We start from the raw sequence: 17,414 nt of genomic DNA, 5'->3' as shown, positions 1-17,414 counted from the left end.
CTTGATCATTAATGTGACTTTAACAGGGTTCTCAAAGCAAGTTTGGAGGCAATGTTAAACTTACATCTCTTGGAGAAAAACACTGAAAGATTACATCCTCAGAACAAACTTCTGAAAGTTCAACTTCAGTGCTGTAATTTCTATTGTTGGAGCATCACATTCTCTGAAATCTCACAGTTAAGTGTTTTGGGAAGAAAGGACTATTGCATAGATCACAAAGATTATTATATTTTAATGATGTGAAAAATACCGACACTTTATTTGTAGATTTTTTATTCAGTAAGTATCCCTCCTTTGAGTGTTTAAATCTGTATTCGCCAAACAGCCAGCAGATGTCCTCCATGTATCTAACTGTTAAATGTGTTGAGTTTAACTATTCACATGGAATCTCAAATGTGCAGGAAAAATAGTACTCTGACCAATCAACTGGATTTGATGATCAATATGCTTTAGGCCAGTAGACAAAATAAATATTTCTCTAATCAATGAAACCATACTGTGATGTGAAACATTAAGTTTTCTAAGTTGATTTAACCAATTTATTCAAGTAAAAAGGCTACAAAGATTCTGTGGTAACATATGACAAACTCAGGGCTATTAAGATGCTACTGCCAAACAGAAAAATAGTAAAAGGTTTCAGACAATGAGACATACGTATTACTGTAAAAATCTAGTTATAGACAATTAACACTGAAAAAAATCCAAAGACACCATTTTAACTAATAGAACTACAGCATAAGATTTCACATTTTTAACAGACAAACATAATCATATGTAAATGAATTAAATAAAACTACCAGTATTAACTTAAAATGTGGTTCACATCTAAGTAAGTACTTCTCCAAGAATTATCACTTAAGATATTCCTATTAAAATTTTTGCTTGTGTGCTGACTAAAATATATGCCAAGTTCATTAGAGATCTTTCTTCAGTTAACCTCAGAAAGCAAACTTTCATTTTCCTTCTCTTAACTATTAGATTAGATTACTTACAGTGTGGAAACAGGCCCTTCAGTCCAACAAGTCCACACCGCCCTGCCGAAGCGCAACCCACCCATACCCCTACATCTACCCCTTACCTAACACTACGGGCAATTTAGCATGGCCAATTCACCTTGACCTGCACATCTTTGTGACTGTGGGAGGAAACCGGAGCACCCGGAGGAAACCCACACAGACACGGGGAGAATGTGCAAACTCCACACAGTCAGTCGCCTGAGGCGGGAAATGAACCCGGGTCTCTGGCGCTGTGAGGCAGCAGTGCTAACCACTGTGCCACCGTGCCGCCCAAAACTATGGATATCTCAATCTCACATTCTGGTTACTTATTTGCTTCCAAGCTAATTCAGGTCACAGGATTCTGTGCAGGGCCACTGTTAGTTCTTCCACTAGTTTCAAACCAGGCATCTTTCAAGTTTCTGTCTCCTCACAAAATCTAAACTGAAATTAAGCCTTACTAAATTCCAGATGATGAATGATTTTTTTTTTGTTTGCTCCGTACATACCAAATTAACTGGCTATGTCCTAATGAGCTCTGAAGCACAAGGTCAAAACTACAACTAATTCTCTCAGTGATTCCCAGTCAAATTGCAATTAGAGAACACTAGCTAGGCTCCACCCATCTCCAGGTCAAAGTTGCCTGCTCTAGTACATGCTCAAACTGACATTTCAATTAATCATCTTTCATTAACAATTCATTTTTGGAAATAAATGGGTTTTACAACCTTTCAGAGTTTGCTGAATGTTTTTAAACTTAGCTTTACCTCTTAAAACAAAATCTCTCTCTGGACCACCATTACTGCAAAAAATGCAGATATCAGATCTCCAGTTCCCCAGCTACACAAGTATCTGCTATTTTATGATCTTGCCTTTCTAATTACTAAGCTCTTAAGTCAATATGACCCCAATCTTTCAACTGTAATAGTCACCAAGCTTGCTCTAATTGCATTTATCCAATTTTATACAGTTAAACTTTAATTCCTTAAACTAAAAATTATATTTTAAGACAGGTGTTTGCACAATGTTCAGCACTACTTGCAGTTCCTTAGATACGGAACCAGTCCATGTCCATATGGAACATGACATGGTCAAAATACCAGCATGGGTTGATAAGTGGCAAGTAACATTTGCTATCACACAGGTCTAGGCAATAACTATCTCAATCAAAAGAAAATCTAACCATATTCCCTTGTTATTCAATGATGTTACCAATGCAAAATCCTTCATTATCAACATCCTGGAAGTTATTGTTGACCAGAAACTGAACTGGACCAGACATATAAATACTATGGCTACAAGAACAAGTCAGAGTCAGAGTGAGTTTTGTGAGAGTAACTCACCTTCTGTATCTTCAGTGCCAACAAAAACAGCCATTTTGATTGGCACCAAACCACCATCTTCAGTATTCATTCTCTTCACCGTTGATAGACAATGGTAGTAGGACGTACCATCTTCAAAATAAACTGCAATAAATGCTCAAAGGCTCCTTCAACAGTATCTTCCAAAGTTCATGGACTCTACCACTTAAGAGGAGATAGACAGTAGATGCATGGGAGCACTACCACTTGTAGGTTGCGTTCTGAGCCACATACCTATCCTGACTTGGAACTATGTCACCGTTCCTTCATCATCACTTGATGAAAATTCTGGAACTTCGGTCCTAACAATACTTTGGTTGTTCCTACAGTTCATAGACTTCAGTAGTTCAAGAACACTGTTCACTACCACCTTCTGAAGGGCAATTAGAATTTGGAAATAAATTCTCACCAGCTGGTGTTAACTGGATAAGGTCGCGGGGTGGGTGTGGGTAGGATGCTCTCCGAGAGTCACTGTGGACTGAATGGGCCAAAAGGCCTGCTTCTACACAGTAGGGATTCTATGATTCTATGATGATTCAAATGATAGGGAAGGAAGAAAGGCAGGCTATTGACCAGAAACTGAACTATGACATCTTTATAAATACTGTAGCTACAAGAAGCTAGGAATGCTGCCCTCCCAACTCCCCAGATCCTTGTAGATACAAGGCATAGATCAGGAGTGTGATAGAATACTCTCCCCTTGCCTGGGTGGGTGCAGCTCCAAAACCACACAAAAAACTCAATTCCATCCAGAAAAGGCAGCCCACTTAATTGGTATACTATCCACCAGCTTCAACATTCACTCCCTTCATTATTGATTTAAAGTGACAGCACTGCATACTATCTCAAGATAGACAATCACACACTAACTGAGGGTCCTTCAGCAGGCCCCTTCAAAACCATCAATTCCATTCTTAGAAAGATACAGGCAGTCGATGCATGGGAACAATGCCACCCGCAAATTCCCCACAAAGCCACACAGCATCCTGACTTTGAATCACATCGGCTTTCCTTTGCTATCACTGGGTCAAAACCCTGGAACATTCTTCCAACAGCATTCTTCCAACTGCAGCAGTTCAAGAAGATGGCTCACAACCTGCTTCCCAAGAGCAATTAGAAATGGACAATTAGAAATGGACTAGCCAACTGTGCCTCCATCCTATGAATTAATACAGGATTAAAAACATTGAAACAACATAATGGCATTAGATAAAATGAAGATAACTAACAGAAGTATAACATAAAACCTAACTGTGTCAAAATTAAGGATTCAACAGAATCAATCACGTTACCAGTCACAAATTAGCTGGATGCATAAAGAGGCAGAGAAAAACATTGCAAACAAATATTTGAATTTAACAAACTACATAGAAAAATAAACATATGAGATTTTACCTACCAAATACACATGAAGGAAAAGATAGTAAAAGGGATTCAGAGAATAGCGATTTCACAATGTGTATAGGATTATTTTCCAATGCAGCAAGTAAAAAGCCTGACAAAACAGAGAACACAATTGCAACCGATAATGGGAATAAACAAGAACAGATATAAAGGTGGAGGGAAATAATAATAACCTTAACCAAAATAAAATTTATGATAAAGATTGAAAAGGACATAATCATGAAGAAGACTAAAATAATATGTTGCTAAAAAGATTCATTTTAAGTAATGAGAATGAAACTTGGGAAGATAAACTAGAAAAAAATTGTACTGAGAAGCAAAGAAACAGAACAACTGAAGAAATATTTCAAGACAATTATCATTTGAGTGTAGGAGAAATATATTCCACTAAATAGCAAAATCAAACTAGTCACTAATGACACACCACAGACGCACAAAGAAATAAGGACAGAATTGAAATTAAAGAGAAAGACAGACAAAAAATATTCAGACATTGCAGGCTGAGAAAAGAAACTCCAAAAAAAAATTAAAAATTAATGCAGAAACCAGAGCAAGACTACAATATTAACTTGTCATGAAATATAAAAGGAAATGGCAAAGCATCTTACAATCAGGTAAAAAATAAAGAAAATTCAGAGTAATGATAGGCCAGGAAGGAATACTCGTGATAAGTTCACAGTTATTGACAGCGAAATATATTCACACGAATTAAAGAAGTTAGGAGTATTTCTATGTTTTAAAAGCCAGGTAAAATAAGATCAATTAGCTTACCATTGGTGGTAGGAAAATTGCTGGATTCCTTATTCAAAGATATGATAGCAAGACATCTTGAAGCTGAACATACAATAAATAGATCATCATGAATTTCAACAGTATTGCAATCTTTTATCAATCTTGTTGATTTCTTTGAAGGTATTATAGACAAGGGTTGATATGATACATTGATGTCTAAAAGGTCTTTGTTAAACAGTCTCATGATGAAGGTTAGAACATATGTTGTCATGGGGCAAGTAAAATAGATGACAGGTGGGATGCGAATCAGTTAAGTCAGTAAAAGATAAGTATAGTTACTCAGATTGGCAAAAAATAGAAAATGATATTCCACAACAATCAGGCCTGGGGACATCTATTTTCACCATGTTTTAAAAATTAATTTATGGGATGTGGGCAGTGCTGGCTGACCAGCATTTATTGCCAACCCTTAGATACCCTTGCAAAGGAGATTAACTAACTTCTTGAATCACTGCCGTCCACCTGCTGTGGGTTGACCCACAATGCCAATCGGGAGGGAATTCCAGGACATTGACCAGCGACAGTGAATGAACAGCGATATATTTCCAAGTCAGGATGGTGAGTTGCTTGGAAGGGAACTTGCAAGTGATGGTGTTCCCGTGTATCTGCTGCCCTTGTCTGTCTGGTTGCAAGTGGCCGTGTGCTTAGACTTTGCTGTTTGAGGATCATTGGTGAATTTCTAAAGTGGATTTTGTGGACAGTATGCACTGCAACTACTGAGTGTCATTGGTGGAGGGAATGAATGCTTGTGGATGTGGTGCCAGTCAAGCAGGCTGCTTTGTCCTGGAGGGTGTCAAGCTGTTGGAGTGCTGTTGGAGCTGCACCCATCCAGGCAATAGGGAGGTATTCCATCATACTCCTGACTTATGCCTTGCAGATACTGGGCAGGCTTTGGGGAGTCAGGAGATGGGTTACTTGCTCTCGTATTCCTAGTCTCTGACTTGCTCTTGTAGGCATTATGTTGATGTGACAAGTCCAGTCAGTTTCTCGTCAATGATAACCCCCAGGATGTTGATAGTGGGGGATTCAGCAATGGCAACACCATTGAATGTCAAGGAGCAGTGGTTAGATTGTCATTTATTGGTGAGGGTCATAACCTGGCATTTGTGTGCAATGAATATTACTTGTCACTTTTCAACCAAAGCCTGGATATTGTCCATATTTTGTTGCATTTGAACATGGACTGCTTCAGTATCTGAGGAGTTGCCAATGGTGCTGAACATTGTTAATTTCTGACCTTATGATGGAGGGATGAAAATGCTGAAGCAGCTGAAGATGGTTGGGACAAGGACACTACCCTGAGGAACTCCTGCAGAGATGTGCTGGAGCTGAGATGACTGACTTCCAACAATCACGACTATCTTCCTATGTGTCAGGTATGACTCCAACCAGCGGAGAGTTTTTACCCTCATATCCATTGATTCCAGTTTTGCTCAGGCTCCTTGATGTCACACTTGGTTGAATGCAGCTTTGATGTCAGGGTTGTCACTTTCACCTCACCTCTGGAATTCCTCTCTTCTGTCCATGTTTGAACCAAGGCTGTAATGAGGTCAAGAGCTGAGTAGCCCTGGCAGAACCCATCTGGGTGACACTTGACACTGGGTGCTGCTTGATATCAATATTGATAATACCTTCTATCATTTTACTGATGATTGAGAGTAGACTCTTGGGACAGTAATTGCCTGGGCTGGATTTGTCCTGCTTTTTATATACAGGACATTCTTAAGCAATTTTCCACATTGCCTGGTGGATGCCAGTGTTGTAACTGTACTGGAAGAGATTGGCTAGGGGAGCGGCATGTTCTGGATCACATGTCTTCAGTACTATTACCAGAATATTGTCAGGGCCCATAGCATTTTCAGCATCCAGTCCCTCCAACTGTCCCTTGATATAATGTGAAGTGAATTGAATTGGCTGAAGATTTGTATCTGTAATGCCAGGGACGACTGGAGGAGGTTGAGTTGGATCATCCACTCGGCACTTCAGCTAAAGATTGCTGCAAAAGCTTCAGCCTTATCTTTTGCACTGATGTGCTAGGCTCTTCTATCATTGAGGATGGGGATATTTGTGGAGCGTCCTCTACCAGTGAGTTGTTTAATTGTCCATCACCATTCACAACTTGATGTGGCAAGACTGCAAAGCTTAAATCTGATCTGCTGGTCATGAGCTAATGCTGATGGCATACAAATAGTCCTGTTTGGAAGCATCACCAGGTTGACACCTCATCTTCAGGTATGGCTGGTGCTGCTCCTGGCATGCCTTCCTGGACTCTCCATTGAACCAGGATTACCAGAGTTGATCCCCTGGCTTCATGGTAGTGGTTGAGTGGGGAAATATATACCAGGCCATGAGGTTGCAGATTTGTTATTCCTGATGAAGGGCTTTGGCCTGAAACGTCGATTTCGAAGCTACTTGGATGCTGCCTGAACTGCTGTGCTCTTCCAGCACTACTAATCCAGAATACAATTCTGCTGCTCTTAGTGCCTCATAGATAGCCAGTCTTGAGGTGCTCAAAATGTTTGAAGTCTGTCCCATTTAGCACTGTGATAGTGCCACACAACATGATGGAGGTTATTCTCAATGTGAAAGGGGGACTTTGTATGCACAAGGACTACACGGTGGTCACTCTTACCAATACTAGGTAAAAACAATGACTGCAGATGCTGGAAACCAGATTCTGGATTAGTGATGCTGGAAGAGCACAGCAGTTCTGGCAGCATCCGAGGAGCAGTAAAATTGACGTTTCAGGCAAAAGCCCTTCATCAGGAATAATACATCTGCAGCCGGCAGATTAATAAGGATGAGGTCAAACTTGTTCTTCCTTCTTATTGGTTCCCTGACCACCTGCTGCAGACCCAGTATAACAGCTATGTCCTTTAGGACCCGAACAGTTTGATCAGTATGCTGCTGCCAAGCCATTCTTGGTAATGTATAAATATAAATGAATACAATCTCCTTAATATATAAACTCACATAATAATTGAATTCACCTAAAAGTGGCCTTTTTTTTGGGAATTAAAGCATAACAATTTCAAAACCAAAGTTTAATCTTGGGGATGAGATATGTTTAGGTTGTAATGTTGTAATATGGAAAACAGTTAGTTATGTGGGGTGAAAAAGTATAGAGTTTCTGAAGTTATAAAATAAATAAATGTTATTTAACTAATGTGGATTACTTTGTGCTGTTGGTTCTTGCTTCATTCTCCTGTGATTTGCAGATGACCTCAAATTGGGGGTTTGAAAGGAGGTGGAGGCTGTAAATAATATAGATGAGGTCAGTGACCAATGGGAAATATATTAATAAACACAGGAATGCTGAGAAAATTGAGTTAAGGATCAGCATAACCTTGTTACATGTCAGAGGAGGTTTTCAGAGCCAAATAATACACTAATGCACTAGAAAATATCAGCACTTTCTGTTTTCATTTCAACTTCAATACTGTAATGGTAATTATAAGGTGGCACATTTTATTATGAAGAATAGATAGGCCAAATATACCTTGCAAAATTCATACCTAAATGGGATGGAGGAATAGATATATCTAAGTACACAAAACACTTAAAGTAGCAGAGTACATTCATTAGACCTTAGCAAAGCATTAAGATTTATTTCCTGGAAGGATAGAATTGAAAATCAGAGAAGTTAAGTTTATGTGCAGGTTTTTCACGATCACAAGGAGTACTATGAATAATTCTGATCACTATATGATTAAAGGGATATCAAACAACTGGAGAATATGAGATAAAGGCGTTCTAGGATGGTACCAGAATTGAGAAGTTATACCTAACAGAAAAAAAAGCTGAATAATCACCCAGCACAGGCCCCTTTTAAACCCTGAATTTGCTTAGCAGGGTAGATGCTGTGTATAGACTCATCTAGGTTCTATGAATAGCCCTCTGAAATAGCCAAGAAGAGGGTTTAAGCTGAAACACTGGTTTAGTTTGTTTCATTCTCACCTTGGTTAAACAGTTGAAGCCACTGGTTGGCGATTCTATCTCTTGGGCCAGAGTAAGAAAATTAGGGCCAGACCATTCAGACCAGATGTTAGGACGCACTTCTACACAAAAGGTTGGTAGATGTTTCAAACCCTCTTCCTTAAATGGCAGTGGGTGCAGGATCAGTTGTTAATTTTAAATGTGAGATGAACAAATTGTTATTAAGCAAAGTTACTAAGGGATGAGTCAAAAGCAGGACAATGGAGTTAAGTCACAGATCAGCCATAATCTCAATGAATGGTGGCACAGGCTCGAGCTACTCCTATTCCTACATTCCATATTGTTCCTCACAAACGTCAGCAATTTTATTTTCTTTTTTTTCTTTATTTTTTCTTTTCTTTTTTTTTCTTTCCCCCACACTACCGCCTAAGTGCGGTAGTGCTTATTTTTTCCCCAGCACCCATGGTGTGTGTGTGTGCAGGTGTGAGACACAGTGAAAGACACAAAGTGCTGAATCTTTATTCAATTTCCACCACCAGGAAGATAGGAAAAACACCCGAGTGGCTAGTGACAAGCACTGCCCTTCACATCAAAGGGCAATGCTGTGTGATCAAAACAGTGAAGGGGAGGGTAAGGACTAAATCAAAATAGAGTTGGAGGGAGAAATAATACACTCCACTCCCTGCGGCGCCCACCTCTCCCTGAACAACTCCAGGGTGTTGGTGGACACCGCGTGCTCCTTCTCCATCTCCATCTCCAAGGACACCCGGGCTCTAACGTAACCCCGGAAGAGGGGCAGGCAGTCGGCCCTAACGACCCCTCCACGTCAGCAATTTTATAGTGCTCCAAACAACATTGTGGATTTGTCTGATCATAGCGACAGTCAGAAGGAATCGATCAACAACTAATCAATCAACAACAAACACAAACTAATGTGTTTGTGGGGGTGGGGGGCTCCTGCTCCTGAATTTACGTGCATGATGATTAATGACAAGCCTTAGGCCGAGAGTCGAGTTCCTAAACAGTAACAAACTCGTGTTATTTGCTGACTAACGCCACGATCTGTTAACTGCTCTCTGCCTGCACTCCCACCCTCGCGAAGATGGCACCACCCGCATCTGAAGTTTACACACCCTCCACCATTTCCCAACCTCTAAGGTCATGGCTGTGGGAAGGAGGCACCTTCCGTCCGACTTCAGCGCAGCCAGTCTTTGACACATGTTGGCGCTACACCCCCCATTCACCTCAGAAATTGCCGCCTTTCTCGAAGCCATCGGACTTTGTAATATTTCTTCTGTCTCCGGAGTTTCCTAGCACCTTCCCGTTTGCTTTCTACCCACCCATTCCCACTGGCTGTACGAAAGCTATTTTATCCCCAGAACGTAAAAAGAAGCCAAAAGAAAGTATGAATTGTTTGCATCCTAACAAATTAAAAGTTAGCCAGTTGTCATATTTGGCGATGATGCACTTGTGACAGCTGCTGGATAATGGAAACAATTCCCATCCAAACATAAACACGTTTAAGGGGAACAGATATTTAAAGTGCATGCAAAGCAGCGCTTTTGTTATATTCTTGCGGAAGTGTGTGCGCGAACAGGCAGGGAGGACAAGAGGTGCTGTGCTTCGAGCAATGTTGAGTTGTGCACTGCCCATGGTCGGTGAAACAATAATATATATATATTTTTTTTTAAAAAGCTGGGGCTGCTGTTGCTGCCGCCGGTATAAAACGCGGTGCACTGCTGCTGCGTTCTTTGCAGACGGTCGAGCGGCTGCAAGCGAGGAGCAGCTCCCGGGCGGGTGGGCGGGCCGAAGTGGGAGAGCGCGGCGCTGATTGCCGGAGAGCTCGGTGATTGACAGCGGGCAGAGGAGGGGCCAGCCAGTGAGGAGGGCGCCAGTGGCGGGCACGCTTCAGTTGCCTGTGATCTCTCTGCCATCAATAATTTACACAGGGACTAGGCGCAGCGCTATGTATTCATTTGTGCGTGTTCTTGTCAGGGCCCCTTCTTACACTTCAGGGGTCATTTAATTCCAGCTATAAACGAAGAAAGCGGAGAGGGAGAGGCAAGCTGGAAGAAGGTGAGCTCTTCAGAAAAATAATAAAGCAACGTTTTTAAAAAAAAACCTCCAAACACGCACACACAAAGGAGGGGGAATAAATCAGAGAAACTCTCCAGGAGAAGCGAGGAAAAGCTGGATTCGATCAGGAGATAAGGAGCAAGCAGCACCTTGTGGAAGTCGGCGGTCGCTCGTCATGTTGGAGTTGCTGTTCGGTTTGGTTTGCTTTGCGGGACTCGTGTGCGGACAGAATGAGACAGAACCCATCGTCCTGGAGGGCAAGTGCCTGGTGGTTTGTGACTCGAATCCCACCTCGGATCCTACGGGGACTGCGCTCGGGATTTCTGTGCGATCCGGCAGCGCCAAGGTGGCTTTCTCAGTGATCAGGAGCACCAACCACGAGCCCTCAGAGATGAGCAACAGGACCATGATCATCTACTTTGACAATGTAAGTGGGCGATGGACGGACGCTGCTTTGGGAAGGACCGCTGTTATTCTTGATTGACGGAAGGGATAGAATGTTTAACCGTGTCTCTAGTGCGAGCTTCTGTGTCCCCCAAGGTCAGTTCTTAGGTACTGTAGCTGCTTGACCACATCCAGGTTCAGAACTCTGCTCCTGGCGTAGGATAGAGTGAAGGGATGAGAAGTCAGAGTTGGAGGAAAGTTGCGGGACACATTTTTATATTGTATGGCAGGGTCAGCGGGTTGGGAAAATGCGAACGAAATGATACGTTGTGGGTTGTGGGGGAGGTGGTGGGAACCAAATAATTTTTAAAAATTATATCTCGAAAGGTCGGCCAAGACGATGAAGCGAATTCAGGGACAGGGGCTGGTTTCTCCAAGGGAGACACACATAGCCAGAGAAGCACTGAGGGAGAAACGGGAATGCAGCGCACTGAACTGAAAGCAGAAATTACAACAAAATGACTATAAAATAAAACTGAAGTTATTCGTGTAGATTGAATTTAACTATTCGATGTCTGGGAGATTTGAAGACGCTGTTCCTTCCGACCTTATAACTCTGTAATCTATGAGCTCTGTTGCATTCTCCCTGCATTCCCGCTACTCTTAAACATTCCGGTTTGTTTTAGGTGTTTGACTAAACCGCCCAGGTTTGCTGATACGGGTTCTGTCTGATTTCAGATACTAGTGAATGTGGGTTCTAATTTTGACTCGGAGAGAAGCACCTTCATAGCGCCGCGGAAAGGAATTTACAGTTTTAACTTCCACGTGGTAAAGGTGTATAACCGGCAAACGATCCAGGTTAGTAGATTTTACCACAGTTTATCGAATGCGTTCACCTCTCTGCTGCTTTCAGTCTTTTGCTCTCAAGAATGTGAGAGTTGCGTGAAAACTATTCAGCCATTCCCTCCTCGTGTCATCCTTGAATCCTTATAGGAGCCCAAGCGCTTTCTGGAACTGAAATGGCGAGCAAAATGATGACATTAACTGAAACTTATATGATCTCCAGAGAAAGGCCTGGAGGAGCAAGGGTTGAGGAATGTCGACATTTTTAAAGCATTCAGTGTTTGTCCATATGTGACCCTAATGAAGTTGCCGATTTCACACTACTTGGAAACAGACCTTAAAAGCCTTGGAAGTGAGAGGCTAATTAAAGGTCGGATATAGTTGTCAGCAATACAAACGACGGGCAGCAAATAACAACCAGCTCCGAGCGAGGGCCAAGTGATGATTAATTCATTAATTACTGGGTCAGGTTTTTTTTACTCTGAGGGTGGAGGAAGTAAATATCAAATAAATTACTTCCCAGTTCTGAGTGATAATAATGGAAGGGATCTCAGGAGGAGGTTGGATGGAGGTTCCCTTATCCTCCTTAACTCCTGAGGGCAGGGCTCCGCCTCCTGTTCCCCCTCAATGTTTCATACTTTACAGCATTGCCTCCCTGCTTGAGTTACTGGATCAAAAAAAACCCACAATGAAACAATCACAGCAAGACCTGCAATTATGCCTTCAAAATTATAAATAAATAAAAATCGTTTCCAAATTGTACTTGTGTGTGTGTAAAATATTGGAATTGGGTGGCGAAGTATATGCGTTTTCTAATATTTGGTTCCATCTCTCACTCCAGGCTAATGATTGCTCAATATTGGCTTTTTAATCAGTTCTCCATGTGGTACCCGCTCACACCGTCCCAGAATAGCCAGGGGGCTGAAAGGGTGACATTGGGGGAAGCATAGGATGAAAACAAAGTTTTTTTTTGTTTTAATTCAAAGAAAATGTACATATGGATTCTTTCTGTATTTAAAATATTCGAGTTATTTTACCAGCCGGAAAAAACGAATTAATTTTTCAGTCAATGACAATGTGTAATTGACGTTTGTTTTCACGTAAGTAAATATCGACCACCCATGGTCGCTATTGGATGATACGTGCATTAAATCTGGCAAATTATAGACTGAAAAAATACAGTTGCGAAATACATTTATTCGCTCAGTTTTGAGGTATGTTTGAATGCCATTATTTGTCTTAAATACACTGCTGTTAATGCATTGTAACTTACCATATTCACCATTATCAGCAATATGCTCTATGTAACATTTGAGTAAAATAAATTTGAATGACTGTTTAGAATATAGTCGGTGACAAGTCAGAACACCTACTTTCAGTTCCTATGAAATAAGAAGTGCCGAAACACGGGAGAGGTCAATGTGCAATGAACAATTCTCTTATTTTTGTTTAAGAGCATTTCATTAAAATGCTGTACAAGGCATTTTTTTTCAGAAAACGGATTTAGTTTTGAGAAATAAAGAAAACCTGTCCGTAGTGGAGGAGTAGAATAGAGACAGAACGTTATGGCAGGACAGGGGAGGTGCAGCTCCTGAGCTATTGGCTTCTCAGATCTGAGGAAAGGTAACAACTAAACAGTGAGATTGTGGTGCCCTTTTTGGATAAACACGGACCTGCTGGTCTTGAACTTACTTAGGCAAACCATCTAACATTAGTTTATTAATGACACATTTTATGATGAATTTTCAGATAACCTTTGCAATAGAGTCACGTTTAAAGATCATCTCACTTAAGCTATAGTCAATGTTGATGTCGCCAACAGAAAATGACGGTATTGCTTTAACATGATTATTTCTCTACAGGTGAGCCTGATGCTGAATGGATGGCCGTTGATTTCGGCCTTTGCAGGAGATCAGGATGTGACAAGAGAGGCTGCCAGCAATGGAGTGTTGACCCAGATGGAAAAGGGAGACCGAGCCTACCTTAAACTAGAACGCGGAAACCTAATGGGAGGGTGGAAATACTCAACTTTCTCCGGATTCCTGGTGTTTCCGCTTTAAGTGAAAACAACATTGTTTTTCCTGAACCCTGTACTGCCACAGGAGGGTTGATAACTTTTTATTTCCCAAACAGCGCAAGTGCGTCCCAGAGCTAGACAGAAAAATTAAAGGGACTGTATCCCATTTGGTAGTCTATTTCTCAGCACTAATTCAATGCATTTCAACCTTGCCACTCATTCAGAATATAGTACAAATTTAATGTACGAATTAGATCGACGGTCACCTTTGTTATTAATTTAGTTAAGTGAACAGTTACCACTATAGAATAAATTGGCTGTTTTTCGTTTCAGAAACGGAAGTTTTTTTTCAAGAAAGTGCAACTCCGTAACTTAATATTCACGACATTAGTGTTACAGCCTGGATAGGCTGCCAAATCGGGAATACTGTCTGATACGTTTGTCAGGGACAGGTCTGTTAGGTCTGATTGCCAAAACTATCTCTTCAAAAGTGTATGAAAGCAGAACAAATGCTTACCTATGCCTGTATATGTCTGCTATGCGGAATTTTAGAGACGGTTGCAGCCCCAAACGCAGCATATATTATATTTCTTTATTCGCCTTTGTATTTCTACACCCTATAGATACAGTATTGTCAATTCCGTCGCAGAAGGTTAACTGTCTATATAACCAAGCATAAACCTTATAACGGAATTCTGGTAATTTTCACCTAGCCAAACAAGGGCGGTTAGTTGTGTTTCAGTATTTCAGTGTATTCTGGGTTTATTCTGTGGAGGCTGCTATGCGTTCTGATGCATTTCTGTCGTTTTTGTTCCAGTATAATGTGGCCATATTGAACGGCAGAAATATTATGAAAAGTTTATCACTGTAATATATGTGTGAATATTTATAAAATTGAATTTTGCTTTATTTCAATAAATTTTAAATGTAACTTTTATTTTTGTTAACCAGAAATCATGGTTGGTATGCATATTTTATTCTGTTGATTATAACTGGGAATTCACACTGAAACAAGCCACAAAGGGAGATGCGTCCCGGCAGATTGTTCTAAAATATCAGGACAACGGTTAGTCATTGCCAAAATCCCTTTAGGAATTCGGTTTGATAGATAGAAGAAAACAGACACGCAGAGCAAAATTAGTTCTGTATAAGCTGTGGAGATATTTTGTGCTAACGTCACATCTGTATGCGTTCACTAATTTGGACATTTCTTGCGTAAACGCATAATTCAACTCATAGTTACAGCTTGTCTAGAAGCATGACTGGCTTGTCTAGAAGCTGGCGCATGACTGATTGGTGTACCTGGTAATTACTGTCACAATCCGGCTCGGTGTGGTGACTGGATTTTGAAAACAAAAGATTTTGTTTTTGAAACAAAGTGTGCTGTTCTCCTGGTGAATGGGAACAGGTACTAAATTGCACTTAAATTTCCTATTTTGAAAGGATCTCGTGGTCTGTGCGCTTGTGCGGTTCAAATCACCATTCTTCTTGCATAACCGAACGATAGCATTGTTTGGAGGAGCCTGCAATTGTCTTACTTCAGTTCCTTTGTGTCCCCTTGACACACGATAGTCTTCATAATAAATCAGCAAGCTTTTAAAAAGCACACCGGCTGTTTTGCACTCAGCTTTGTAGACATATGTGAATTGGCTTCAATTTCCTGAATATAACACAACTCAACCTCCCAAGATTATTTATTTACAATTTGATTTCATTGAAAGGAACCAATATTTAAGCGTGTGTTTGGACTCAACAATACTTTGGATGTTTATTTTCCGTCACCATAAGGTCTGATTGTATTTGTACCTTTGACCCGAAGTCACACCCATTCTAAACTGTTATTATTGCAAAAAAAATCCAGCGTATATGAATTAGAAGCAGACATTACACATTCATCAACCATGTTTTTATTAAGATATTATTGAGGTGAAATCTCAGTCACGTGTTCATACCGGTGTGGAAAAAAAAATCATTGAGAGACAGGGCTGGGAGCATCAGGCCTGACTGCGGTTAATCTGAGTAACTCCCAACTCACTGCTGCAGTGAACAGCTTAATTAGCTCCTGTGGGGAAAATTAACACTTACATAATCAAAGATGCACTATTTGCAGCTGTATTAGTAGGAAAAGGCCTGATCTCCGCATAATCACCTCAAAGAAGCATTGCTAATTTATTTGAGATGAACAGGATTCTGCTTTGATGAATAGCATAATTCCATTTTGATTTTACTCCTTTTTCCTATTTGGCTGTGATCCACCGGATTTAGGAGATGTCTGTATTTCTCGGCTGTGCAGACCAGGGTCCTCAGCTAACTGCAGTATGTTGCAAGGATTTGTGCTGCACCGTGGTACCACTTTGACAGGGTTCTTCCTCAGATGTTTAATGGGCGGGGGAAGAATGGTCATATGGTCACATTCATCACGCTGGTCGCCCGGTATCCGCACCATTACAGGACAGCTGTCATTGGAGACACCACAAGTTTCAGCCTAAATTCTGCTAGAACTCACTGAGTTTGTTAAAGGTTTGCCTTTGCCCGGGTGATCAGAGCAATTTCATCGTTAAAGTTCATTTTTCTTTTAACCGCCAGCAGGTAAACGCAGTTTTATCTCCACACTCTGTCTGGAAGTTAGGATTTTGCTAACAGACACTAATTAAAACTCTACATTGAGCTCATCATCCGGTTTTTTTTAACTTATGTGAACCCAGAGGAACGGTGTACTATGTCTCTAGTGAACAGACCGTTGTGTGGAGTATGAATGTTTATGGGAGAGTCATTTAGCTATTTTTAGCAGAGCTAAATCATAATTCACCGTTCGAACACCCTGTTTAATGAAAACGGTGTAACTGGGCCTTCTGTTGGTAAACTCATGTGTCTTGGTTGTCGTCAGGCGAGCGCTTCCATTCGACAATCGATTTTATCAAAACTGGAAAATAAGTAATAACGCGGTCTAGCTTATTCACGTTTACCGCAAAGTTAAATCTTGTTTATTTAAATCAGAAATTACAGCCTGAGATTTATCAATTTATCCTCCAAAGCCCGCTCCTTAAACAGTCGAAAAACCACCTCTGCCGGAAATGCGATGAACTTTGTTTTGTATCGAGAGAACAAATGACTTGTAATTACAATTTCTCAATGGAAATCGGTCACTTCATCCACGGTACATAACTTGGAAGAGCTGCTCTTAATACAATGCTCGCCACAGTAATGGCCGTATCTGAGTATAGAACTCCAGATTACGTTGCTAAAGTTGTATCGGGCTGAGGGAGCCAAAGGGACAGGTTTAATTGACTCACCCGTTGTTTCAATTAATTATTCCAAATAGGGAATGGTCGGAATGCCACTGATCCGCCTTCAACAAATCCAACAGTAGTAATGGTGTCACCGTACCTAAAAGTTCAAAAACAATTCTGTATTATTAAATAAAGCCATCGAGAGTTTAGCACTCTTGGCCAACTTCTTTCATAATATTTCTCTTTACCAAATAAAGCTATTCTAACAATCAGTTACTTTAACCTAACATATTCTCCAGATCTGGATATTTCGAATTAATTCAGGATTTTTAAAAAAAGATTGGTTTCCTTGTATTCAAACATTGCTGATAAACAG

The 17,414-nt window shown here is 40.7% G+C and overlaps 1 protein-coding gene across 1 annotated transcript; it reads left to right on the top strand.

Annotated features, from left to right (window-relative positions):
• The first annotated feature begins 10,345 nt into the window (after positions 1-10,345).
• LOC140496477 (cerebellin-1) lies at positions 10,346-14,743 on the top strand. The gene is made up of 3 exons (XM_072596253.1): positions 10,346-10,991; positions 11,687-11,806; positions 13,654-14,743. The coding sequence occupies exons 1-3, from the start codon at positions 10,740-10,742 to the stop codon at positions 13,849-13,851; spliced, it is 570 nt and encodes a 189-aa protein (XP_072452354.1). The 5' UTR covers positions 10,346-10,739; the 3' UTR covers positions 13,852-14,743.
• The last annotated feature ends 2,671 nt before the right edge of the window (positions 14,744-17,414 follow it).

The sequence above is a fragment of the Chiloscyllium punctatum genome, chromosome 26 (assembly GCF_047496795.1).
Source record: "Chiloscyllium punctatum isolate Juve2018m chromosome 26, sChiPun1.3, whole genome shotgun sequence".
In the NCBI taxonomy this organism is placed as follows: domain Eukaryota; kingdom Metazoa; phylum Chordata; class Chondrichthyes; order Orectolobiformes; family Hemiscylliidae; genus Chiloscyllium; species Chiloscyllium punctatum.
This window is presented reverse-complemented; position numbering and strand designations above follow the sequence as displayed.

What these genes read in the sequence shown, in the direction of transcription:
- LOC140496477 (XM_072596253.1), top strand. Translation starts at nt 10,740, where the DNA reads ATGTTGGAGTTGCTGTTCGGTTTGGTTTGCTTTGCGGGACTCGTGTGC. An exon ending in TGATCATCTACTTTGACAAT is followed by an intron (nt 10,992 to 11,686) that starts GTAAGTGGGCGA and finishes GTCTGATTTCAG; the next exon opens with ATACTAGTGAATGTGGGTTC. An exon ending in ATAACCGGCAAACGATCCAG is followed by an intron (nt 11,807 to 13,653) that starts GTTAGTAGATTT and finishes ATTTCTCTACAG; the next exon opens with GTGAGCCTGATGCTGAATGG.